The sequence below is a fragment of the Hakea prostrata genome, chromosome 3 (assembly GCF_041222555.1).
Source record: "Hakea prostrata isolate BN-2017 chromosome 3, UWA_Hpros_2, whole genome shotgun sequence".
NCBI classification, from domain to species: Eukaryota; Viridiplantae; Streptophyta; class Magnoliopsida; order Proteales; family Proteaceae; genus Hakea; species Hakea prostrata.
The window spans coordinates 6,459,221-6,485,311 of record NC_142602.1 but is presented as its reverse complement, the minus strand read 5'-3'; the positions used below and the strand labels follow the sequence as shown (position 1 = coordinate 6,485,311).

The 26,091-nt window shown below is 37.0% G+C and overlaps 3 protein-coding genes across 6 annotated transcripts in view; all 3 read left to right on the top strand.

Annotated features, from left to right (window-relative positions):
- The first annotated feature begins 1,763 nt into the window (after positions 1-1,763).
- Positions 1,764-7,855, top strand: LOC149020403 (calcium-dependent protein kinase 10-like). Its single transcript, XM_089148526.1, is given in 8 exon segments — positions 1,764-3,314; positions 3,316-3,361; positions 3,480-3,623; positions 3,743-3,895; positions 4,638-4,753; positions 5,215-5,382; positions 6,497-6,727; positions 6,829-7,855. Coding segments are annotated over 8 exon segments (1,668 nt in total). The 5' UTR covers positions 1,764-2,699; the 3' UTR covers positions 7,024-7,855.
- A 252-nt stretch (positions 7,856-8,107) lies between these two features.
- On the top strand, positions 8,108-9,245 carry LOC149020402 (uncharacterized). Its single transcript, XM_089146829.1, has 2 exons — positions 8,108-8,538; positions 8,876-9,245. The coding sequence occupies exons 1-2, from the start codon at positions 8,108-8,110 to the stop codon at positions 9,243-9,245; spliced, it is 801 nt and encodes a 266-aa protein (XP_089002955.1).
- A 9,602-nt stretch (positions 9,246-18,847) lies between these two features.
- LOC149020401 (inositol hexakisphosphate and diphosphoinositol-pentakisphosphate kinase VIP2-like) overlaps positions 18,848-26,091 on the top strand; it is a 53,936-nt gene continuing 46,692 nt past the window's right edge. For 2 of the 4 annotated variants that reach the window (XM_089148523.1, XM_089148524.1), the window contains exons 1-8: positions 18,848-19,399; positions 19,608-19,667; positions 19,774-19,820; positions 20,689-20,772; positions 22,179-22,242; positions 23,154-23,307; positions 23,640-23,710; positions 24,746-24,850. In XM_089148523.1, the coding sequence (XP_089004649.1) occupies positions 19,334-19,399; positions 19,608-19,667; positions 19,774-19,820; positions 20,689-20,772; positions 22,179-22,242; positions 23,154-23,307; positions 23,640-23,710; positions 24,746-24,850 (651 nt within the window). In that variant the 5' untranslated portion in view covers positions 18,848-19,333. Of the gene's footprint in view, positions 19,418-19,607; positions 19,668-19,773; positions 19,821-20,688; positions 20,773-22,178; positions 22,243-23,153; positions 23,308-23,639; positions 23,711-24,745; positions 24,851-26,091 lie in introns of all 4 variants that reach the window. The other 2 variants (XM_089148520.1, XM_089148521.1) reach the window with 1 other exon arrangement.

The window sequence follows — 26,091 nt, the reverse complement described above, 5'->3', positions numbered from 1 at the left end:
CTTTTAGTAGTTGAAACTATTAATGGTTTAAAGCTTTGTGATTTTTTCTTTTGTTACACAGATTCAAAGGGGTGGACAGCATATTTCTCACCAATCCCTGGTAGGAAATTAGATGTTGGAAATGCTGGAAAACATCATTTTTGATGGACAGTAACAAATAAAGAAATTATAAGGATATTTTTAAACTTTTCAAAGTTGAAATCAAGCTTTAAATCACAACTTGTTATTTGGCATATGTATGCATTGTTGTGCATAACAAATATTTTTTTCGTTAAAAATTACACAGATATACTAAAACACAATTTCCACTATTTTATTTGGTTTGTACTTTGCCGTACGTTGAATAAGTTTCATTAAACATCTTTAGGTTTTGGATTGGAACTCAAATAATATTTCATAGCATATTTTATATTTATTATAACACAAATGTGGTTTTAAGTCTTACAAAGAAAATAAAGGAGAATGAGATGCTAGATGTAGAAAGTTTGTGAAGAAGTTCCATCACATAGACTTTTATTGAGAGAGGGGCCTTCACAGGATGAATTAATCCATAAAGATGACTTCTAGAAGACCAATTTTCGTTGTATGAGATAAGAGTTCTAATTCTTTTGAGGTCAAGGACAAGGTCTAGTTATATATTTAAATTAAATATATACAAATTATCTTGAAAATGTAATCAATTCTATGCAAACTAGCGTGGATGAACCAGTATTCAAAAAGAAAAACAAACAATTTCTAGAAACAGCTTTCACCTATCGACGATCTCGCACACATAATTTTCTCTTGTAGAATCTCACAGTTTCGTGGATAAAACGTCTGAATACAAAATTAAAAATTGTCTACTTAGTTTTCAGGTAATACTTCGAGAAGGCTGGTTAATCACTTAACAAATGATCTTTTCTAATATAATCATACTAATCTTGTTAATAGACAGATGTACTTATTAAAATATGAAAGAGTGACATGATCGCACATTAATTGGATTGACTTGGTCAGTTGATCTCATTTGGTTGGACTGAATCCATTTCAACATGGTCATAAATTAAATCCAAATTAATTCTTGGTGTTGAAGTTTAGCTTTCGTTTGGTTTGGTTCTAACTTTTATTGTGTTGACTAAATGGACTCTTAATAGTAAAATTTTGGATTTTTTCTCATAAATTATAAAAATATAATATACCCAATGATATACCACCCATTGAATGATTAACACGATGAATGATCTATCTGTATTAAGAGTTTAAGTTTTAATTTTTGGATTTTTCTTTTCAACATGAGATACATTACTGGAGATTGGAGAAGATAAGCTTCATAAGTTTTGAAAGGTGAGGGGGTTCGAGATTGTCAATTATTACTTACATTTCTATGGACCACCAATTATTATTTGATTTGCTGATTATGTTGTAGAGTTTTGCATTTGGCATATAAATTTATTTGATCCTCCGCAAATCTAACGTATTTGACTAAATTTCATTTAATTTGGTTCGAAATAATCAGGAAGCAATTGAAATTCTATTGAAATTGATCAAAGTTCCTATAAACTAAGAAAAAAAGAAACAAAAAGCTTTGTTTGATTGATATATACTCTAATAAGATTAGATTCTGGATCTAAATTGTATTATAGTTAAAAAATCATTTATAAAGAATTATAGAATACAGACTTAGTTCAATTAGTAGAAATTAAATTACTAATCAAACTTAATTCCCATCAATTCCAAATAAAGCCATCAGTTTCCTGGTCTGAATCGGCTGATACTTCAACTGATGCATCTAACATAAGGAAACCAAAAGCTGGTGAACTTTTTGATACGGCTTCTAAATCAAAGATGAGAAATTTCAGGATCATAGAAAATGCCAGAACCCAAAAGAGACAGAGCATGGCTAGGAAGACTTGAGCTTTCATCGCCCAATTTCCGTATTCCTTGTAGTGATCTTTGGTATTTCATTGGAAGACCAGATGGAGTGAAGAAGACCCATTATTATTTCTCCTCCATGGCCAGATACTCAAGCGATTTCAGACTTCAAAGTGCTTGAGTTCACATTCGTCAGCCTCTAAGGTTCATTAAAAATGTGGACGGTCAAATTGCCAAAAGCCAAAAGACAGAGCATGACCAAGTAGACCAAGAAGGCCTAAAAAGTGTGTGGAAGACCAACTGTTATTATCTCTATCGTCATTAACATTTCAGACTTTCAGACTTCCAAAGTTCAGATTGGCAGGTTTTCAGCAGTGGATTGAGACTGGAAAAGGTGTCGTCGTCTTAGTCTTTGGTCTTTGCTTACTATAATCGTATTTGGACCATTCAACATGGTTACTACTTACTACTTAGCGTGCGTGAACAAGCACTTCAATGATACGTTTTTAAAATCTGGATTCATTGTTTAAAAAGGTTGAAACGTCTGGGGGGTAACAGGTAAGTTATCAAATCAAACCTAATGAGCTTACCGAAGCAAAAGAAATTATTGGTATAGCTGAAGAGTAGAATTCTAAAAACCTGCTCCTTTAATTAGAGACTTTTCAAAAATGTCGTCTCTTTCACTTAATCCGCGTTGTTTTCTGCTCGCCGCCGGAGTTGCTTGATTACGTCAAGCCCAACTGAAACCACCCCAAGAAGAAGAAGAAGAAGAAGAAGAAGAAGACAACGCATCTCTGAAAAACTGCAGAGAGATTTTCTCATTCGTTCCCTTCGTTTGAGATCTTGATATGGGGAACTGTTACGCAATCTTAGGAGGAGTGAGCCCAGAAAACCAGAAGACCGCAAAGAAGAAGAAGAGAAGAAAGAAGGGACACAGAGAACGAAGACCCAATCCTTATGCTCAAGACCCAAGGCCTCCGGCGCCGATTAGAGTCCTTAAAGAGGTTGCTCCACTGAGTCACAAAACCCGTATCAGCGACAAGTATATAGTGGGTCGCGAACTGGGTAGAGGCGAGTTTGGTGTTACTTACTTATGTACCGATAGAGAAACCAAAGAAGCCCTAGCCTGCAAATCTATCTCCAAGAGGAAGCTTAGGACGGCTATTGACATCGAGGATGTTCGAAGAGAGGTTGCTATCATGTCTAGCCTTCCTGATCACCCAAACGTCGTTAGGCTTAGAGCTACTTACGAAGACAACGAAGCCGTGCATCTTGTCATGGAGCTTTGTGAGGGTGGTGAGCTCTTTGATCGGATTGTGGCTAAGGGCCATTATAGTGAGCGTGCAGCGGCTAATGTGGCCCGGACCGTCGCTGAGGTTGTTAGGATGTGCCATGAGCATGGAGTGATGCATAGAGACCTTAAACCTGAGAATTTCCTCTATGCGAACAAGCGAGAGCACGCTGCCGCTTAAAGCGATTGATTTTGGGTTGTCTGTCTTCTTTCGCCCTGGTGTGTTTTCTGAGTTTCTGCTTTCTGGGTTGCTTTTTCTTGCGTATCTATTTTAGCCTATCCCTCAGTTTGCTTTACGGTTTTCTCTTGTTAACCGTTATGATGTGCTGCTGAGCAGGGGAGCGTTTCTCTGAAATCGTGGGAAGTCCTTATTATATGGCACCAGAGGTGTTGAAGCGGAATTATGGGCAGGAGGTTGATATATGGAGTGCTGGTGTAATTTTGTATATATTGCTGTGTGGGGTTCCTCCATTTTGGGCAGGTGTGGATAATATGGTTCATGTTAAACCTCCGATGTCTCCGTGAAATCGTTTTGATCTGTTTGATAATTTTTTCTTTTTTTCTTTTCGTTTTTGTTTACATTGTTTGTTGTGATTCCAGAAACTGAGCAGGGGGTTGCCCTAGCAATCCTGCGGGGTGTAATTGATTTCAAGAGAGATCCATGGCCTAGGGTTTCAGAAAGTGCTAAAAGTCTTGTTCGGCAGATGCTGGAACCAGACCCAAAAAAACGTTTGACGGCTCAGCAGGTTCTGGGTAAGTGTCTGTTGTTTGTGTTCAACTTCGTTCTTGGATGATTTTCTTCTTGTTCATTTCTTCATTAATTTGCAGTTCCAGTATGTGAGAGTAAGTAATGAATCAAAGTTGCTCTGAGGTTTAATGAAAGCTATTAACTTATTTCTTAATGTGGTTTTCATCATATTGAGTGGTCGCAATCAATTGGTGGGACGTGTAGAATGAGGAATAGGAGCATAATTAACTGTCCATACTGAGTGGCGATTCTCTGGACTCAAGCTTATGACTTTTACTGCTGTGACTTGTGAATTTTGCTCTGCCTTATTTAATTCCTAAATCTGATGAACTATTGAAGAAGAGCTAATGAGCTGAGCTTACTGCAGGAACATAACCTGTATGACATCAAGCTTTTTTGATACAGTGATTTGAGTCCTTCTGTTAAGTGTAGGTGGTCATAGCAAGCTCTGCATCAATCATTTTTAAGCTCTTAATGAACTGAGGATCAGAAGTTTGAAATAGATATTTTGCTCATGAAGTCGGTATATTATCTGGGGTATTACCGGCAAAGCTATAATTCTTAAGGTGTTCAATAGAAAAGTCAAATTTACCCAACAGAACTTAGAATCTTGTGAATAAAATCCAAATGAGTTGCAACTTTTTTTTGGCAACTGCACTTTTTGGTTTTAAAAGTCTCTCTTGCTGCAGTAACCGTCCATCGTATTCCTTTTGTTTTTAGCGCTCATCCAATTCTCTACCTTTTCAGATCATTCCTGGATACAAAATGCGAAAAAAGCTTCAAATGTTCCACTTGGAGATATTGTGAGGACAAGGCTCAAACAATTCTCTGTGATGAATAGATTTAAAAAGAAAGCTATTCGGGTTAGTATCTAATACCTGTAATAAATTGGATTTATTTTGCCTTCCTTCTCTTTTCTTTTCTTTTTTTTTTTTTTTTTGGGGGGGGGGTGTTGTGAAGAGTGAGAGTGGGGTGCCTATCAGACAAAATGACTCATGTCTGGAGAGCTAGTATCCTCCATGGGATGGCTCTTGCTGAAAGATTGTATGGTTCAAAAATATCATGATGAGAAATACTTGAACTTCGAAAAGGGATCTCATAAACTATTTGATCTGTGATTCCTTGGAAGGCCCTCTCTGCTCTGAGATTGCTCGTCTGGGGTTCCAATCTAACCATATACACCCCAAAAGAGACAATTCACCCAATTCCATGGCAATCACACCCCAGTGGAAATTTCTGGAAGTTTCTATATGGTTACACCTGTTAATATGAGTGTTTAATTTTCCTTTTGTTCATGTGAATGATTCTGTAATCAATATTTTAGGTAATTGCGGAACACCTGTCTGTTGAAGAAGTGGAAGTCATAAGGGATATGTTTAAATTAATGGACACTGATAACAATGGGAAGATAACATATGAGGAGTTGAAGACTGGCTTGCAAAAGGTTGGTTCTCAATTGGCTGAACCAGAGATGAAACTGCTGATGGAAGTGGTAAGTATTTTCTCTTTATGAAGGGACTACAGAGAAAATGCATCCAGGCTGCTCTCTGGGCTTGAATTTTGGTTAAAACAAAATTTTATAAATCTTCAATAACTTCCTTGGTGTCTTACAACCCTGTATATGAGTTCTGAGTCATGTCTGAAAAAAAGAAACAGCAATACATAAGACTACAGGATGCACCACCGATTGTCAATTGTTTCTGAGGCTTAGATAATACTGTTGGTTATTCTATAGTTTTTCATAAAGAACTACTGTATGACAATTGTTAGAATAAATTCCGATTATGGCTGAAAATGATATCCTTGGCAAATCTCTTCATGTCTGAGTTTGATGTGATTCATACTTAGTGAAACCTCCAGATGATAAACGTACGTATTTCTAATATCAATACACACTGCATACGTCTGCAAGATTTTCAGTTACTTCGGTTTTTATGGGAGACATTCCTTCACATTTTGTGACCTGAACATGGTAGAGATGGAAAAGTAATGGGAATCAAGAGGGTTAAATCAGGCTCTACTACCTGATGTATTGTCGACCATCTATCCCTGTGGATGTCCATATATATGCCCTTAGATTATACTTATGGTTTATTAGTCAAACTGTTATAGCCAGGTTCCCAGTACTCCTCTCTGGCCATGCTATCTCATTTTGGGTAACACTGTCAGGGAGTGTGGCTTACATTAGCGCTCCCATGGTCTCTTTTTTCTCTCCATATGAGAAGACATTGTTTTGGGTGGAGATACATGAGACTGTTGGCGTAGCCCACACTCACAGACAGAAAACTACTTCACTACCTGGACACCTCACATTTCTTAGGATACTAACCACACTGTCATTTATATACCTTATGCTATCCATGTATGTACTCCCACTTCTTCAGTTAGAGTGCTGACACATTCCATGCCACTGACTATTGAAATGTATTATATCCATATATTTACTCCCACTTTTCCAATGTTTTATTTGTATTTCATGTTCACTGGTTATTGACTATAGCTCTATGACCTGAAAACTACTTCACGCCACTGATTTTGGTTATTTGTTTATTTATTGTTCTGCATTATTCTGTCTTAGGAGTATTATCCCAATTTTTCTATTACAGGCTGATGTTGATGGGAATGGTACATTAGACTATGGAGAGTTTGTTACGGTGACAATCCACTTACAGAAGATGGAGAATGATGAACATTTCCGTAGAGCATTTATGTTCTTTGATAAGGATGGGAGTGGTTATATTGAGATGGATGAGCTACGGCAAACCTTGACAGATGATTCTGGAAATTTTGATGATGAAGTATTGAATGATATTATACGCGAGGTGGACACGGACAAGGTCCTAGTTTTTGCCTCTTCTCCATGTTTCACTTTTCTTTGCTGCCAAGTCTCTCATTGCTGAGATTTTTTATTATTTTTGTACTTTGTAAAAATTTGCAGGACGGCAGAATCAGTTACGAGGAATTTGCTGCGATGATGAAAACCGGCACTGATTGGAGAAAGGCATCTCGACAATACTCAAGAGAGAGGTTCAAGAGCTTGAGCATTGATTTGATGAAGGATGGTTCTCTGAAAATTGGTAATGAAGCAGACGGTCAAGTCACAGTTATTGAAGCCAAGGGGGACATTTCCTAGGACCTTGTGATTCTATTGACTCAAAGCTAAACCAAAGCAGTACACACATCCAGAAAAGTCAGTGAAAGATTACTGTGTTGTGAAGGGAAACACTCATTCCCAGAGTATAGGCTTGGCAAATGAAGAGTAAGATTTAGGGGAATGACCTGGTTTTGTTGGCACGACTGAAGGTAGGATCCTGGGGACTTGGACTGGGTTGATCTTGTTGTTGGTAGGATATTGATGGGTTCTCATTGATAATTCTTTTAGAATTTGCATCACGTATGTAAATTTGTCTAAGTAATCAATTTGCCTTGTAGTGTTTCTGTATGCGTTTTTTTTTCTTCCTTTCTCTAAATGGGAGTAATATAATGGTCACTTCAGAATCTTGAAAGGACCAGCAGAACAGCAAAACACACTGTGGATTTCTAAAATGAATGAAGAAAGGTTTCTTACCTGACCCAGTTTCCCTTCACCCGTGAAGCACCAGGTGTGGCCTCTAAAAAGTGAAGGATGCATCAAATCAAATGGCACGATTATCAGGGGTGCGCTCTTTAGTTCTCTTTTCCTTGTTTTGTTCTCTGCAAATGAGATTAGTAATTGGAACTGGAACAGCGATCAATTAGGATTACAGTCAGTAAAGTCCAACCCTACCTTGGCTAATCTGGATCAATCAAAGTATCTCTAGTTAAAAACGTAGAAGCATGCTTTGAGCGTTTCAAACGAACCCCATGACCAGATTAATCCAGATTAGAGTCAGTTAAATTCGAATGTTGGTAATCTGAATCCGTCGAAGAGTTTCTCTGGTTAAAAACCTAAAAGCACACTACTTTGAGTGTTTCAACCGAACCCCATTACCAAAACAGGTTTTTACTAAATCAACGGAGACTTAGATAAGAATTCTTTCTCCAACCATCACTCCCATTGATGAATCCTTCCTGAAGTAAAGACGGATGAATCCGTGGCGCACAGATGGGAATCATTTTCTATACCGTTCCGACTTGTACGCATTAGCCTACGACAAGGTCATGAAATTCGTTCTCATCGTCGAGTTATAGAAGCACTATTTTGCATACTGTAAGAGTTTCCAACATGGGAGTAGATTATGACGACACCTGCACCAAAAAACGAAGACTATTACGACATTTTGGAGGCGAAAACAGATGCAAACCAGGATGACTTGAAGAAAGCCTTCAGGAGAAGCGTCTTGAAATGGCACCCTGACAAGCACCCAGATCCTATGGAAAAGGCAAAAGCCGGAGCCAAGTTCAAACAAATCTACGAGGCGTATAATGTTCTCAGTGACCCTCAGAAGCGTGAATTGTACGATTATAATCGCCAAAAAACCCTTGACGTCGTCGAAGTCATCGAAGTCTTCTTCGATGATTTCGACGGGCGTGATGACGGCCCAGCTGCTCAATCGCGTTGTAACATTCCTCCAATCGTAAGGACGATATCTCTCAGTTTAGAGGAGCTTTACACTGGTACGCTTCGGAAGGTGAAGATACATAGGCGCGTTCTTGTTGTTATTGAACTGTTTATGATTCTGGCAATGCATTTCGCAATTTGCTGCAGATGAGAATTTTAACTATGCGAAATCGAGTTCTATGGTTTCTTAACTTTTGTCACTTGTAATAATTTTTTTATCTTTCTCTAAAATTCTTCCCCTGCCTCTGAGCAGCCCTGTTTCAGATATCATATGATCCATGGGTATCTCTATAACATCTATATTTAGAGCAAAACGTTTAGAGAATAATACAATAATTGCATAGAAATCTCTGCCTCACTTTTGAAATTTGTACATGCATTGCTATGGTTATATGCTGCATTTTATCTCAACCATGAATTCAATTATTACTGTTATTTTTTTCAGGAAAACGATAACAACCGTGTACGATAGATTTATAATAAAAATTCAGCCAGGATGTAAGAAGGGACAAACGATGGCATTCCCTGGGCTTGGAGTAGGTAAAGGAGGTGTGGTTTTCTTTATTGAGGAGAAACCTCATGAAATTTACAGAAGGAAATGGAATGATCTGGTGGTCAGCCACGAGATATCAATAGTTGATGCACACGAAGGGACAAGTATCAAGCTGAAAACGCTGGATGGGAGGCAACTTATCTTCCCAGTCAAAGGTGTTGTCAAACCAGGGGATGAGATGGTGATAGTAAACGAAGGAATGCCCCTCTCAAGAGAACCTATGAAGAAAGGAAAACTGATAATAAAATTCCAAGTTTGCTGAAGAACTGAAATCTGGTCTAAGGAGCTTGTTTGATGGAGGTGGCTATGACGGTAAGGACTTCTTTTCATATATTTTTCCTTTCAGCAGCATGAACCCAGTGTATCCAAATGAACCTCCAACACTTTAGATGGTGAGTGTCATTTGGTTGTACACAGGTCGTTATTCGGACTTCAGATCCTCACCCCGTCGGGGGAACACAGACCAACTGCTTCCCGACCACACAAACATGTGGGGCCCACAGGTGATAATTTGAAGCTGTTATATTTTTTTCAAAAAGTGTTTTTCACCTGTGGCCCCACATGTTTGTGTGGTCGGTAAGCCGTCAGGTGAGCACTCCATCATTTGGAAAGAATATGCAGAGTTATTTGGGGATATTAGTTAGGTCTTAGAAACTTTGGTACCAAATTGCATGTTTAACCTTTTTATTTTATTGGAACTTTGGTTTGTAAACCGAAATAATTCTTAGATTTGGAAGTTGCTGATTATCTTACTGCGTAGTTGTTGTTTCAAAGATAATCATTTCCAATTTATTGATTGCGTCAATATGCATTTAAGGGCTTACCACTGTTGCCACAGGCCCACATCACATTATCCAACTTCTATTGTTTAGTAGTTTCAAGTAGGGTTGTAAACAATTCCGATTTGAATCTGATAGTGGTAAACTATATCCGCATCTTATTATATTCGGACAGATTCGGATAATATTCTATTAGTTATTTTCATAAGTAGATTCTTCTAAATGAGCATGAATACATATTTAATACAAGTTTTTTACTACATTTTTATATATTTACTTTTTTTTTTTTTTGTGAGACTAGGTTTGAAATTTAAGAATTTAGCAACTTTGATAATTATTTTAATAGAAAACCTAGAAAAATAGTCACATATCTCAAGTAACAAAATTACTAAAAGAAAATTCAAATAAGTAATTTAATCTGATAATCGGTAAGAAAATGGCATATCATATCTGCATCCTAGTAATCAGACGGATTCGAATACCACAAAATGGATGTCAACAATTCAAAAACAGGTTTACATTATCCTTTTTCTTTTTGGGTAGAGTTTAGATTATCCATTTACACATCTAGTTTCCTTCCATTCCTAGTTTGAACTGCTGCACTCACTCCTCCCTAGTTTTTTCTTCAGTTGGGAGTTTGGCTCAGAGTTTGAGGTCCAATGTCTTAAAGCATACATAGGCCCATCCAAAGCCCAACCAGACCTTTTCATCTTAATAGCCCATCCAAAGCCCAACCAGACTTCAGCAAAATTTCCCATTCCCTTAAGATGTTAGGAGAGTGGCAGTCTTGTTCTCTTATAAGAAGTCTTGATCCTTATCAATTTCAGAAAGAAAAAATAAAATAAAAATGCAAAAAGAAAGCTCTGTCTGTCCCGTATGGTGTCCTTGCTCAACCCGTGGTTCCCCATGCTAGGAGGTAGGGCCCCTTTTGAGATGGAGATGGAGATGGAGACTGGGTTGGTGCTGCAAAGCCCTGTTATCTACTAGTTATCACTAGTTCCCATGCCCGCAACTCATCCGTCTTTTCTCTCTTGTTGTTTCTGGAACTGTTTGTTCTCTTGTTGTTTCTGGTGCAGTTTTTGCTAAGTGTATCAGATAACTCCACAACAACCCACTACGGGGTGGGCAGAACACAGACCTCAAGCCCAGAAACTTGCTTTTTTTTTTTTCTTCTTTCTTTTTAGAAAGACTTCAAAATTCACGTGATACAACTGACGATAAGGAGACGGGTCAAGTGGGTTGGTCGGTTGACGGTCTTCACAGAAATTTCTTTTCAGAAAAAACCAATAAAACGGAAACGGTGGGGTTGACGTTGACGGTTACGTTATATTATTATTAGCGAGCCAAGATTGCCAAGCAGTCAACGTGGAAGGAAGACAATGAATGTGACGTGTACCGGATAAGTTTGCTTGTAGAGATGTAGTCGGCGCCCGGCGCGCGGCATAAAAACATAATAAATTGATTTTTGCTTCATTTGGTCAATTCCGTTCCATTCGAACCAGAAATAACGGCCAAATATTCGTGTCGTTACTATATGGAAGAAAATGACGGCCATTACCGTTTCCAGCACACGTGTGAAGTTGTGAACGTTCCGCGCAAGGAAAGGTAATACACTTGCTATTTTCTTATTCATGACACGCGAAAGCCTTATTGCACGCACCCCAAAGGAAAAAGAGAAAACACGTAAAGCCCTTATATGTAAATCCACATGGTGAGAACCACGCAAGAGGAATCTTCATCCCACTGGGCCCCACAACCCGTGAGTTGCATTTAGATAATTGAATATTGTATTTGTATGGTTTTCATCATTTGGGTGGTTGAGAATCTTGAGATACCCCTATTATATACAAGTCATGTGATTCCCTCTCCCATGCTTCTACTGTTTCGTGCCAAACACTAAGTAAGAAAACAGTTTCGACCATTGTATGGTTAGGCTTTTCTTTATCTTGATAAATCATTCTCTTTTTTTTTTCTTTTTTCTGATAATAGACAAATGAATCTCTTATGGCTGACACCCACTCCCACATATCTGATATCAAAGGTACTTTTTACCAAAAGCAAAGATATTAAGGATATCAAATATTCTTATCCATAAAAATAAAACCACAAGTTCTCAACCATTCTCAAAAAATAGAATATCAAAATAAAAATGCATGAAACATTTTGCTTTTGGGTTTTTTATTTTTTTATTTATCAATCCATTTTTCATTAAATGGGTGGAGTAAGTACTGTGGTTGCTCGTTCTTGACACACCCAAAAAAAAAAAAAAAGAGTATGTAGTGATGTAGTAAGTGTAATATTTATTGAAGAGAACATAAATAGATTATGGAATCTTAACTGTAAAGATTAAAGATTCGTGATTTTAAATTAGTCCATGTTATCACACACTCACACTTTATTGAACAATACCTTTCATGCATGAAAAAATAATAATAAAAAGATGTTTTATATACAGATTGAAAGGTGTATCTCTCCTTAAACTCATATAACAACAAACCTCGAATTCTTATCTATATTGGATTCCTTATAAGCTTTTTCATTGTTCTTATATTAAAAAAAATCAGTCTCTTCTTTTAAGAGACCGTCAAACTTTTCCTTACTTTTTTTCTTTTTCTTTTAAAGTAGTTTTTTAGATAATGGATTGACCACTCGCAATCTCCTTTATTAAATTTACTTTTAGACGTTTTTGTTTTGTAAAATAATTTGTTGCTTTTGCACTAATTCTTTTCAATGATGCACTTCATGTGCTTTTACCTTTTATGATTATGATACTTTAGTTATTGTTCCATTTACGTTGTTAAATAAAGCATTATTAGCTAATTTTGAAGAAAAATACATGGGATAATTACAGGCACAGACCCCTTTTCAACCACCCCTTGCAACCCCCCCCGGCGGGGTGCCTTCCAAACCCCACCCTTTCTCCTTTTCCTTTGCGCCCCGGGGCCCGTCTTAAAAAAAATAAAAAAAAAAAATCCAAAAGAATTCTCACGGGGCCCTCATTCCCATAAATGGGGGGCCCGGTTGTCTATTCAAATAAATGAGTTGGAAAGCTTTTGGTTTGGGTTTTTTTGTTTCTTAATTTTGGGGGCTTTTCCCGTTTGGGGGCTGTTTCGGTTTTTGTTCTCGGGTTCCATACATTCATGTATCCATCGCAACCTACTTCATGCACTAAGTCTAATCTTTACTAGTTGTCATGTTTAGATAAATTAAAGTTGGTAAACATCAAGGTTAAGAAAGTGGATTTAGCATTCAGATGGACTTGTTCAATTCTAATATATATATATAATATATAGTTTTTTCCTAGTTAAAGATTCTGATGTGACTAGAACCTAATAAATGAGTTTCGAATTTGGAATCAATCGGTATCAGATATAATACGCACTTTATTATCGCTCTTTTGTTTTTGAAAGTTAAATTGGTCAAGCTAGATTCTTTTTTTTTTTAGGGTTGAGAGGTCAAGCCAGATTCATTAGTATTGATATTGTATAGTCTCAATGACCAAAGTGTGAAGAAATCAAAAGCTTTATTTTATTTTTTATTTTTTTTAAAAAAATCAATGATAAATCTATTCACTACTATTGATCTCTGTCACTACTTACCCCAAAAAAAATAATCTCTATTCATTATCATGTATTAGAACCATGCATGGATAAATCAGATACAAGGCACTTAATCATATCTTTTTGGTCATTCCAGTTGGATCAACACTTAAAAGGAAAAGACCTAAGAGGAAGATTGATTATTTTCAATTTCAAATCATTATGTTATCAATTTTTAAATTATTGTACAGGAATAATAATAAATACTCATTCCTACCCTTACTAGAGGATGGCTGCCTAGCCAACATTTAATCTAGTTCTATTCAAACTTTCTGGTCTTAAGGTTCTTATTTATATATTTTTATACTAGATTCTATGGATAAATGGTCTAATTAATAGAAGAACACCGTAAGATTCCATTAGCGGGGTTTTGAGCCGATACAATATCATGAACAGCTTTGTTATGTGATGCTATTGGATAAAAACTAGGAACCACTTATATAATAGAGTTGATCTACCAAGATAGCATCGTATTTTAATGGAATTGAATCTTATCTTTTGTATGGTGTATACTTTTCATTTAGAAGTATGAGGGGATCAAATCAAACTATAGCAGGGTAGGTGAACAGCTCCCTTCATTTGGTAATGAATTACATTCTACTTCAACTAAGAACGGAGGCTAACATTCTTCATTTTTGCAAATGTTTAGGGCATTAGGGCATTTTATCATAAAAATGTTAAAACTAGAAGCTGCTCATTAATGGTGTGCTTTCAATTCTTGAATAATTAGGATCAAACAGGGTTTGAAAATGATTTATCATTTCAGATTTAATAGTGGAGTGGGTTGTTTAGGAGAGGTTCAACATCCAATATAGGAGGTGTGCTTCTGACATACAAGCCCAGCAACCACCGTGGATGATTGCCATGTGGCGATAAATAAATCTCACTCCTTGAATTTTTAATAGTTATATCTCTTGTCACGCTGGTCCAATGAAAGCGCTTCATCAACAATCCAACCCACCTTCTACACGGATCCACATCCTTTGTAATTCATTTCCCTACAATTCCCTGTAATTCCTTCATAAGATTGTGCCACGTAGCATTTAAGTAATCCAAAGGTTATATAATTTAAACTAAATTTGAATGTTATTTAAATTATAGTTTGTTGGGTAACCTTTGAATTACTTAAATGCCACATGGCACAATCCTATGAAGGAATTACAGGGAATTGTAGGAAAATGAATTACAGAGGATGTGGATCCCCCTCTACACTCTTTTAAAATAAAAATAGCAAAATCTAGATCTTGTCCCTACTCCCTTCCTCCTCCTCCTGCAGGCAACAATAGTTAACAACTAGGAAGAAAGACGGAAAAGATGAGACGAATTATGAGTCAATTTGGGATTTTTGTGCTTTTTGTGTGTGTGTGTGTGTTTTTCTTTAATCGAGATGAGGGTATATTGGATCATTGATGAACCACTTTAATTGGACCGATATGATAAGAGACATAACTTTTCAAGATTCAATAGTTGGAATTTATTTGTGATGCGTCCATAATCTGTTAAGCCTCCAAATTTATGAAGATAATCTGCAAAATCGGGTTAGACGTGGCCCGATCGTGGGGGTCGAGTGGTCATGCACCTCCGAATACTAAGTCAGTTGCTACACTGATCATAAAGGTCTGGCAAGTTGCATAGCATAAATTTGAATACGAGTATAAGGGTAACGAATCAGATACCTCTGGAATGAGTAAGTCACTTGTTTATATAGATTTTACTTTAAATTCTAAACCGTTAGATGAGTTCGTGATCTCCACAGGTGACCGTCCGATAGTAGGGTTTGCGGGTGGTTACCATCCTTGAAACTATTCCAAAAATTTCTCGACCTTTAGATGAGTTCGTGATCTCCACAGGTGATCGTCCGATAGTAGGGTTTGCGGGTGGCTTATAACCGCAATGTGACACCCTCATACGAACATGGGAATTAGGTTAAAATGGCTTCAGGATCATGGTCCAACCGGGACAAAGAGTACGAACCCGGTTTGATGGGTTCAGTATAATTTTCTTCGTATCCATTTGTCACCATGTGGCGATCACCCACGGCAGCCACTCAAAGGCCGGTGGGTTGAGTGCCGTAGAGGATTACAACCCCCAAAGCTGGTTTGTTTGTTTTCTCATTTATTATAATTTTGCTTGGGTTTAATGCACTGAACCATTAAACGTGTTTTGGGATGGTCGGATTGTGCATATCAGTCGAGATTTCAATATTGAACTCTCTTTTCTTAACAATCAAGGTTAAAATCTCCATTAGATGACCAATAATGTATCGCACAATGGTTCAACACATTTATAAAATTGAACCCAAACAAAACCCCCCATTTATTCCTTTGATTGATAAAAAACAAACACAAATCATTCTCGGGTTGCAGGTGTACTTTGGTAACACAAACAGCCAACATTTTTTTTTTTTTTGGGTAACCAATAAGATTGATGTCGTGCTTAATAACAAACACTGATTAAAGAAATCGCACTTATAAGTTATAATAGATTACTAATCATAACATTATTCACCATACTTCAAGAACAACCCCTTCTGATTATTAAACCAAATCGACACTAAATATAACATTAATAAAAGTGGTTGTAGTATCTTTGTTCTATTACTGTAAACGCACTTGTTTACGTGTTTAATATGTCTCCCATGCTACTGTTTTTATTATTGGTAAACAGTACCATCATGTTAGTTCAACTAACATAGACCGTTTCGAAAAAAGAATCCAATATTTCATCATTCACGATGGAAAAATATTCTCTTCATCTATCTCATATCATTCTTTATTAAAATTAGGAAGGCTATTTTTTTATCATTGACAATGAGAGAATTGATTGATGAACCCCTAAAGTCCAAGTCTACCTCGTATGATTTTTATTTTTTATGGGAATTAAGAAATGTATTTTCAATCCCCGACAATAATGGACGAGAATTGATTGATATATATTTATCGAAATCTTAAAGTCTATTTAAACGTAATCACGTGCATTGTTCATCTGACTTAATATCAAAATATATTAGATTATTGCCTTTGCACTCTTTTATTTTCAACCTAAGAAAAAATATAATCTCGGTGAAATGAGAAAAAAATTACATATTTGGTGGCTCTTGGCTATCATGTGCCAACATGTTGCCACCAAGGTCCGACATGTTGATCTGTGTCGCCGTGTCGGTGCCTAGCGACACCACCGACATGGCAACAAAGGTCGACATGTCGGGCGATTTTTTCACTCTTGCAGGTGAAGGTTCAAAGGTTGGTGATGGAGGAACTGGTGTAGTCGTCACGAGCTCAGCAGGCAAATCAGGAATCCCTTTCAGATAAAATATGTAGAACAGCTTGAAAGGGAAGACCAATTGCTGCAATTTCACCTGCCCATAAATCCCTTCAAACACTCTTGATCCACCCGTTACAGCCCTGCACCATAATATGCCCGTAATCCCCAAAGTAGAATTTGAAATAACCATAACCATAGGCGAAGCATTGCAAGGCTTCCACGATCTCTTTCCGGCTCAGGCGAAGCATTTTGCAGAGCTACTTGGAAGTGCAAATTGCTCCAAGATTTGGACTAAATCTCTGATTCAGTTACCCACTGGTTGTAGGAGCTGCTAGATGCGTAGAAAGGGAACGGAAGAAGAGAGGTCAAGGGTTGCTTGGTTCTTCCCCATGATTTCTCTCTTGCTCAGGCAATCTATCGCCAACAATCTCGACCATTGGCGATATATCGCCGATTATTTGTAAAGTCGATGTCGCTGGGGGTATCGTGTCGCCCCCCAGTGACACCTAGAAATTTTGCCCCGTGTCGGCGATAAATCGCCAATACAAGATACCATGGTTGCCGGATCCACGTCCTCTGTAATTCCCTTCCCTACAATTCCCTGCAATTCCCTCGTACGATTGTGCCATGTGGCATTTAAGTAATCCAACGGTTATCCAATTTAAACTAAATTTGAATTTTATTTAAACCCACCCATAAATTTGAATTTTATTTAAACTCTAGTTCATTGGGTAACATTTGGATTATTTAAATGCCACATGGCACAATCCTACGAGGGAATTGCAGGGAAGGGAATTACAGAGGATGTGGATCCCATGGTTGCCACTCGTGGGAAAGAAATGTTCGGAAAAAAAAAATTTTCAAAATAGTGGGATTTAAAGTAAACCGTCAATTTAATGTGAAAAGTTTTTCTTTCGTAATGGGAAAGTTTGCGGACAAATCCACTCAACTTAATAAATTAAAAATTTTGACAATCAAGTATAGCATTGTGGAATAAATCTGAAACATTTCTACAGAGTCCAAATTCTTCTAGGTAATTAATCATGGCATTTTTTCTAACGTTATCAATAGGATGAATATTAGGGCTTTTAGGGTTTTACCAGGGACAAAATTGTAATTTCAAATATGCTGTTAACGAGCAAGGTTGTAAAGATCATTTTACAATGACTTTCCCCTTTACACTCAAGCTTATCCAATAATCACCATATATAACATAAGTTATTTGTTGAAACCAAATTGTACATCCTTCCCCTATTTATTAAATCTCATCTAATTCATCCACATCAAAAACCTTTTAAATTTTTTTTTCTTTTTTTTTTAACCAACATTTCATATGAGAAATATTCGAGTTACATAACTTGAAAATTCGAGTTGTGGCAATAGGCTAACAAGCTATTTAGTAAGACAACTGGATTCCATGTTAGCGAGTTTTCTACGCTGTTATCTTCCACTAAAAAAAACAAAAAAAAACTTAATTACAATCGAGAAATAAAAATCTATTTAGACTTGCTATATTTATATTAGAGGCTACATTATTTTGAGCCATATATCAACATTCACTCTTTGAAAAAGAAAAAAATCATTATTTACTAAAAATATTTAAAACAAAAAAGCTCTGCATCCATTTTTCATATACAAAATCGGAATTTCTAGAATTTTTTTTTAAGCACATTCCTGGTCCATGGTCTAGGGTTTCGTGGCCGCCAAGCCACGTGGCGAGTTTCTAGAACTCGGATTCTAGGTATAGGGTCAACCATCAACCCATTCAGTGTTTGACCCGTCCCCACACATTAGGAAACCTACCTATCTGGGTTTTCTTCAATCGAATCAATCCAACCTGAACCTGGTGGTCCTAATATGACTCCGAGTCAAGTGGTCCGTACAAACGTGAAAGGACAACTTAGTCCTCATCCCAACGAAATGAGATTCGCACTTTTATAAAATTTGTTAAACCTTTTTGGGATTTCAATTTTAAAGCATATGTTCGCGAATCAGCCCCAAGAGCTTAGAGCCGAACGAAGGAAGAACCTTTCCACGTCTGTTTCTGAAAGATGGTATCCATCCGTTAATCCCACATTCCATAAAAGGCAAAAGACTCTTGTGTGTATATTCCAGAATTTCATTTTTGTCATGTAACGAAATATAATATAAACTATTAAAATTCTTGAATAAAGAATGGAAGAAATGGAAACACCAGATTTCAACTATTTTATCAATTCGCGGCCTTGGGTGCTTCACCTGGTGACTATCACTCGTCAGTCACACTCAACAAAAATTTATATGTATATATATCTCTGTCCATCTGCATTTGCAAAGGAAATTTATTAACCAAGCGAAAAAGGAACGAACAGCTGTTTTTGGTTCTTCATCCTCTGGTTACGATTTCTTTCCGCCGACTTAGATTCATTTATTCTTATTCTATCAGTTCCTGTTTCTTCGTGGTTAAGATTTGGCGTGAGTTTTAACCAGAGAATAAGATTTATCAGTAGTCGTTAATGGCGGCGACCTATTGATTTCATTTTTTTGCTTTCTAGTTCTTTGTATTTGTTTGACCCGAACAGAGAAGAGAAGAAACTCTTCTTGATTAGGACTGTTTTGATTCACAATCTTTGCATCATTTTTCATGGAAAGAGTAAAATAAAATTAAAAATAAAAATTAAGAAACTGAGGAGGTTTGCAGAACGTAAAAGAGAGAAATCAGAAAGAAAATGGCGGATTCGGGAGGAAATGTTGGTACGAAGATAAAGATTGGTGTCTGCGTCATGGAAAAGAAGGTGAAATGCGGACCGGAGGTTCTTTTCTTTTTTCCCAAACCTAGATATATGTTGTTTACCGCCGAACTTCTTCTCCTCTTCGCCTCGAAGAGACAGCCAGAGAGTTGCTGTGTTTTCGATGTGGAAGCGGGCGAGATGCTGTGTTTTCTGTTGTTCGAGAAGGTGTTTTATCTTTTCTCATTTTAGCTTATTCATCCTATTGTACCAGGTCTTCTCAGCTCCCATGGGAGAGATCCTTGAGAGGCTAGAGTCATTTGGTGAATTTGAGGTATCCAATGTGTTGTGGAATTTAATGCCACTAGAGTTCGTCGCTATTATATTTTCTTTGCTTCCAGTTCTCTCTGGATGCTAATCTCTCGTGCTGCATGTTGCAGATCATATTTTTCGGAGACAAGGTTATTCTTGAGGATCCAGTAGAGAGGTAAGCCTTCTAGTTAGTACAAACAATGCAAGCAAGTATGTGCACTGTTTGCTGAATGTCTTGTGTAATAGACAATGAACTCCATTCTACCACTGCCTTTTTACTGATTCCCAATCGATGATGTTGCCACTTCAAATCCTGAATTTTGAATCCCTGTTAGATAATTCCAACCGAAGAACAATGTTGGAGATCATATAGGCGGCAGACTAATATTTAATGTCATGATTTTGTCGTTGACCAAAATTCTTGGTAAAAGATGACTATTCGTACCTCACAGATGTCTTGGTGTTGATCTCATTCAGAGGCCTTAACTTCGAGGTCAATAAATGAGTCCATGTCTGCCAGTTGTGTTAGAAAAGCTTGGTGGATTGTGCATGGTGAAGAGAGAAATTATAGAAAGGCATATCTAGTGCATAGAGGCTGTCATGACTGTGGGGTATGGGGATTGTCATATTCTGCACATCTTACCCCTGCTTTGTGACGAGGCTGTTTCCAGACTCAGACCCAACACAACTGTTACTTTTTGAATGGTATATCCTACCTATCTATGCCATTCTTTTGTAGTATACTGACAAATCGGAAGGTTTAACTGCAATAGTACCAGTTTTTATAAGTCTATTGGCTTTAACGTTATACTAGGTTGATTTGTATGTGTCTCGATTGCCTTATTGTGGGAGTTTGTTATAGAAACTCCTGATTTATCATGTTATACATGTCTTTTGCTGTTACTCTTAAGTGCTATTTTTTATTTGGTTATTACATCTTCACTCTCTGGGAACCATTATGTCAAAATAAATGCTCCTTCGTTATTTCATCAGTTGGGAATTAATGAATGACCAGATTGTTCCCTGATTACTGCTTGTTTCAGCTGGCCAATTTGTGATTGCTTGATTGCCTTCTACTCCACTGGTTATCCCCTGGAAAAGGCAGAAGCTTATGCTGCTTTACGAAAGTGAGTTCTGTTTTGTATGTACAGGCCTGTGTTCTTCTTTTGCGCTTGTTATATTTGTTCAGAAAGCTTTTGCCTTGTATCACAATTTAAAAGACTTAATGAGGAACTTCGAAGATGTAGCAAGATAAGCTATTTATGGCCTCTACTTGACAACTAGCATGATATAAATAGTGCTGAGTGGATAAGGAATTCATGTAACCAACTCCATCTGGTTGAGGAAAAAGCTCATTGAGTTCAGTTACTGTTTTTCTTGATTCATAAATCCTGTGCTTACTTTTGATTGGGTTGTTCCCTTGTAGGTATGTTATTTAGATCTTGTAGTTCTTAATGACTTCAGCAATCTGTAACTTTCAGTTACTGTTTAATGACTTTAAACACCAATCCTACAGTCTTGGAATTTTAAACACCATACTAAGTACTTGACAAAAATAACAAAACCCAAGAGAAAGCTGGAAATCTCGTGAAGTCTCTGTTTGTGTATTCTTCCCTCAAGGGGGTATAAATATGCTTCTGAAGTAGGAGTACTCCAATGACTTGGAAGTCCCTAATTGATATAGAACTCTAATCATTCAAATTGTGAAGGTCTCTTAAAGACTCAAAAAATTGAAACTAAAGCTTAATTAAAAAGTCTAATATGTCCTGGGACTTCAAGACAAATTGCAAGGGAAGTCCTAGTTAAACTGAGTTGAAAGGTTGGACCAAGCCCAACTGAAAATTTTAAGGACCAAAAGGTCTTATTAGGGGAATATTTCTTTGTACTAATGCTGGTCAGCAACCTCTGGGTGCTGGACAATAGGCCTAATAGCCCTATTTTGGTGCTGGTCCTGCATCACGAATTCAATAAATTATTGTCTAATTTCCTTCTACTTATATCCCATATTTCTTGGTTGATATCAAAGTAGAATGTTGAATTTGATGATGGTTCTTTAGTCTTTGAGATTTGTTGGATGGAATCTCCAAAAATTCACTGACAAGCATCCCATCAGCCTTGACAATTGCCATCAATCCTTAGTATCCCATAACAGACCAAATTCTTTTGAGATTCCCCATTGTAAGCCCTAGACACCTAGCTGAAATTTCAGCAGTTCCTTACATTCTCCCCCGTTTGAGTTGGTCCTCATTCAATTGAGGCTACATCCTGCCAACTTGCAAGTAATGAATAGTGATACCTAGACACAGTTATGCGTCAGATGATCCATACTAGAGAAAAAACAGCTAATCATATGGGACCAATTTTGACACTAGCATGCTATTTTCTTCTAGATATTTACCATTTTTGGAGCAGTGCCTCATACTGGGGTACTTTCACATGTTTCTTGGTATATCCATTAAATCTTGCAAAGGAAGGTCTTGATGTTTGCTGCTATTCTGTACTGCACTGCATAATATATTCTGTTGACATTTAGGCCCTTTCTGGTTAATGAGTTGGAACCACAGCATCTTCTTCATGACCGAAGGAAGGTATATGAGGTACATGTTTAACCTTTTAGCTTATTACGCTACGTTGCATTTTCTTTGTGTGTTAAAGTCTTGGATCACTCGAGTATTCTCAACACTACATGGATTGATATTCCAAAGTCTCTCAATCTAGAGATCTCCATTGTTGAGAAAACTGATGGTTTATTGTAATGGAATCCTGGGTTAGAATTTTCTGGTTTGAGGAAAATCAAATTAAAAACTGACATATTTATGGGGTTTTAATGGTTGGCGGTGTGTATAGAGTATAACATTCTATTTTGACATATACTGGCAATAAAATGGAATCCTGAGTTAGAATTTTCAGGTTTCAGGAAAATCAAATTAAAAACTGACATATTTATGGGGTTTTAATGGTCTGGCGGTGTGTATAGAGTATAACATTCTATTTTGACATATATGTGCAATAAATGGAATCCTGGGTTAGAATTTCCAAGTTTGAGGAAAATCAAATTAAAAGCTGACATATTTTTGGGGTTTTAATGGTCTGGCGGTGTGTATAGAGTATAACATTCTATTTTGACATATACCGATCCGAAATTCTGAATCTAGTACTCCAGGTTGAGCAAATGGCTTCAATCCTAATCCATGCCATTTTTGCAATACCAATCCTTGATTCTTGATCATGTGTTGGATGCCAATCATGTCCCTACTGGAGCTGGAATGTAATCCAAGTTTGGGTTGTTATCCTGGATGGCATGCCAAATCCCCCTCAATTTAATTTGTTCCAGCAATTACCATCTGTTCTCAGGATAGTCATGTATCCATTTCCTTGAAAGTTCTTTGAAAGAGAATAAAACTGTCATTATTGAAAGATATTGTGGCATACTTATGTGATTGATTTCCTTCTAGCATTACTGACAATTAAATATTGGGGATTAAGATGCATCTTTTTTGGACTACAGTGTCTTGAAATGTATGCAATTCCTGTTCCAAGATATGCCCTAGTAAATAGGGAGTACCCTCACCAAGAGCTGGATTATTTTGTTGAACAAGACGATTATGTTGAGGTTCATGGAGAGCGCTTCTGGAAGCCCTTTGTGGAGAAACCTGTTGATGGTGAGTTCTTTGCCTTTATCATTGCCTTTTTGAATGGTGTAAGGTGTCAACTTTGTCGTGTGAACCATGTTGCTCTGGAGTCAAAACAGTCATATGGTGCTTGTGTTGTTGCATAAATGCTGTCTGGAGGTTAAATTACACAGTTGCAACGTTGATGAGTCCATTTGAATTTTTTTTAGCAAATAGGATTTGTAAATAATGTTGTTCCTAGGTTTCAAATCTCAACTGGTCATGTATGCTACATTTTATTTTATTTTATTGATATTCATTTGGCCCATTACTCTCTTAATATGCATATTCAATAATGGCTCACTAGCCGTGCTGTTTTCCAGGGGATGATCATCGAATAATGATATATTATCCTAGTTCCGCAGGCGGGGGTATGAAAGAGTTATTTCGAAAGGTGAATCATTTTCTTTGCAATATGATTATCTGCATTGATGGTAATATATTGTGTGTCACTACGTACATTTGCACTGTTGAATAATCCAGGTGACATGATAAATAGTTGAAACATTTAAAAGTAATCCAGGTTACACAATGAAAACTCTGTGATATTTATAACTTGGATTTAAACAATATTACTTTTGAAGCAACAGAGGATAATAATGAATGGGTTATTTGAAGGTTATTTCTGTTGGTAGTTAGTTTGAGCCATACGGTAATGTAGAGCATTTTTTTGTGCCAATTGGATGTCATTTTAAAGTTTTTGGGTCATTTTGGAATCATGTAAACAAAAAGAGCGCCTGCATGAGCTCCCACTGCTACATGGTCTGGGGAGAGGCTATCTTCATGTTTTGAACCCACAACCTTTTGGTGAATCTGGGCATCATGTAAACTTTCCAAATTCCAACCACGTGTTTTTCACTCGGCTCAACAAATCCTGTTTGGCTGATTGAGTTCTGCTTTCCATTCAGCTTTTTGAAAGCCTTCCAAGTTCCTACTTGTTGTTTACTATAGAATATTTATGTAGACAGCTTTCCTTCTTGGGTCTGTAACAATAGTGATCTCTTCAACTAGCTTTTTGATGCATTTTAATAATTTGAAGAATATGTGGTCAATGTTGTGGGATGCTTCTTTTTGGGGGGCTGGGGGATTGAATGGATTTCATATATGGCATTGTTCTCTTATTTCTTTATTTTATAGTTATTTAAGGATGATTGCATGTAAGTCTTTGAGTTGTTTTTTGTGTGTGGTAACTTGCGTTTCCTTTTATTTGGTTGTCCTGAACTTGGGAAAAAATCTCTGCCAACATCGTAACATCTCACCTTTATGGAATTTCTTGACAGATGAGATTATCGTGGCAATCGTTATTCTGATATCCATTTTCTTTTTCAATCGAAAAATTATTTTACTTTGGAGTTAACTTTTAGCTCATGCTAATCTTAGCAACAATTCAGTGTTTATAACCATGGCATGCTGTGATTTTCATCTGCAGGTTGGTAACCGTTCAAGTGAATTTCACCAAGAGGTCCGACGAGTGAGACGTGAAGGCTCTTATATATATGAAGAGTTCATGCCAACTGGAGGAACAGATGTCAAGGTTTTCTAATATATGCCTTTGTTTCTTTTGGTGAAGAGTTTTTTAGCCTATGGGTACTGCGAATAAATAAATATATCTAGCAAAAAACATTTCTCTTCATTGAAAATCTTACTTAGCGTGGGAAATCAGAGATGTATTGTTGAAATCTTGAGAGAATCTTGACTTATGTCCTGTATGAAATAGCAAGGCTTTATTAATAATAATAGTTATGAATGAGTAAGTACAATGTTTCCCGATGTGGGACTAAAAACATAAACAATAAAGATTCTCTAATTGACGAACCTCCCACCTGGACTCAAACTCCTAACTGAACTCAACTTAGGACTTACAACAATCCCCCTCAAGTTGGTGCATAGATATCTATCATGCCCAACTTGCTAACAATATTACTAGATAACTTGACACTCAAACTATTTGTGAATATATCAGCACGCTGGTTGTCGGAGGTAACAAAAGAAATCTGTACTAGACCAGACTCATCCTTTTCTTTAATAAAATGCCTATCAATTTCCACATGTTTGGTCCTATCATGTTGAACTGGATTATGGGCAATGCTGATGGCTGACTTGCTGTCAAAATACAACCTTATAGGTCCTTCCAGATCTGCTCCAAGTTCTTGAAGAAGACCCTTCAACCATAACACTTCACAAATACCTTGAGCTAAGACTCTAAACTCTGCTTCAGCTCTTGATTGAGCCACTACAGCCTGGTTTTTGCTCCTCTAAGACATAAGTTACCTCCCACATAAGTACAATAACCAGAGGTAGACCTCTTGTCATCCATACATCCGGCCCAATTTGCATCAGTGTATGCATCAACTTTAGATGTCTTTAAGAAGAGATTAAAATACCTTTCCTTGGAGATGCCTTCAAATACCTCAAGATACGATATATTGCATCAGTGTATGCATTACCAACTAATGTTTGGTAGTTGGTTTTGTCAATTGGTTCTTGTTCCTTAGCTTTCAAGTGTTGATTAGGCTCCACTAGGGTCTTTGCAAGTCGTGTACTTTCTCTTAGAGAGTGAAACACCATTAGCAGAGTAGGCCAACTCTAACTTGAGAAAATATCTGAGTTTGCCCATATCTTTTATCTCAAACTCTGTCCCCAAGAATTTCTTTAAGGCTGTAATTTCCTTTTCACTGTTTCCTGTGATGACAATATCATCCACATATTCCAGGAGTACTGTAGTATGAGATTTATCCCGCTTAATAAACAGGGTATGGTCTGCGTTACTTTGCC

What these genes read in the sequence shown, in the direction of transcription:
- LOC149020402 (XM_089146829.1), top strand. Translation starts at nt 8,108, where the DNA reads ATGACGACACCTGCACCAAAAAACGAAGACTATTACGACATTTTGGAG. An exon ending in GTTCTTGTTGTTATTGAACT is followed by an intron (nt 8,539 to 8,875) that starts GTTTATGATTCT and finishes TATTTTTTTCAG; the next exon opens with GAAAACGATAACAACCGTGT.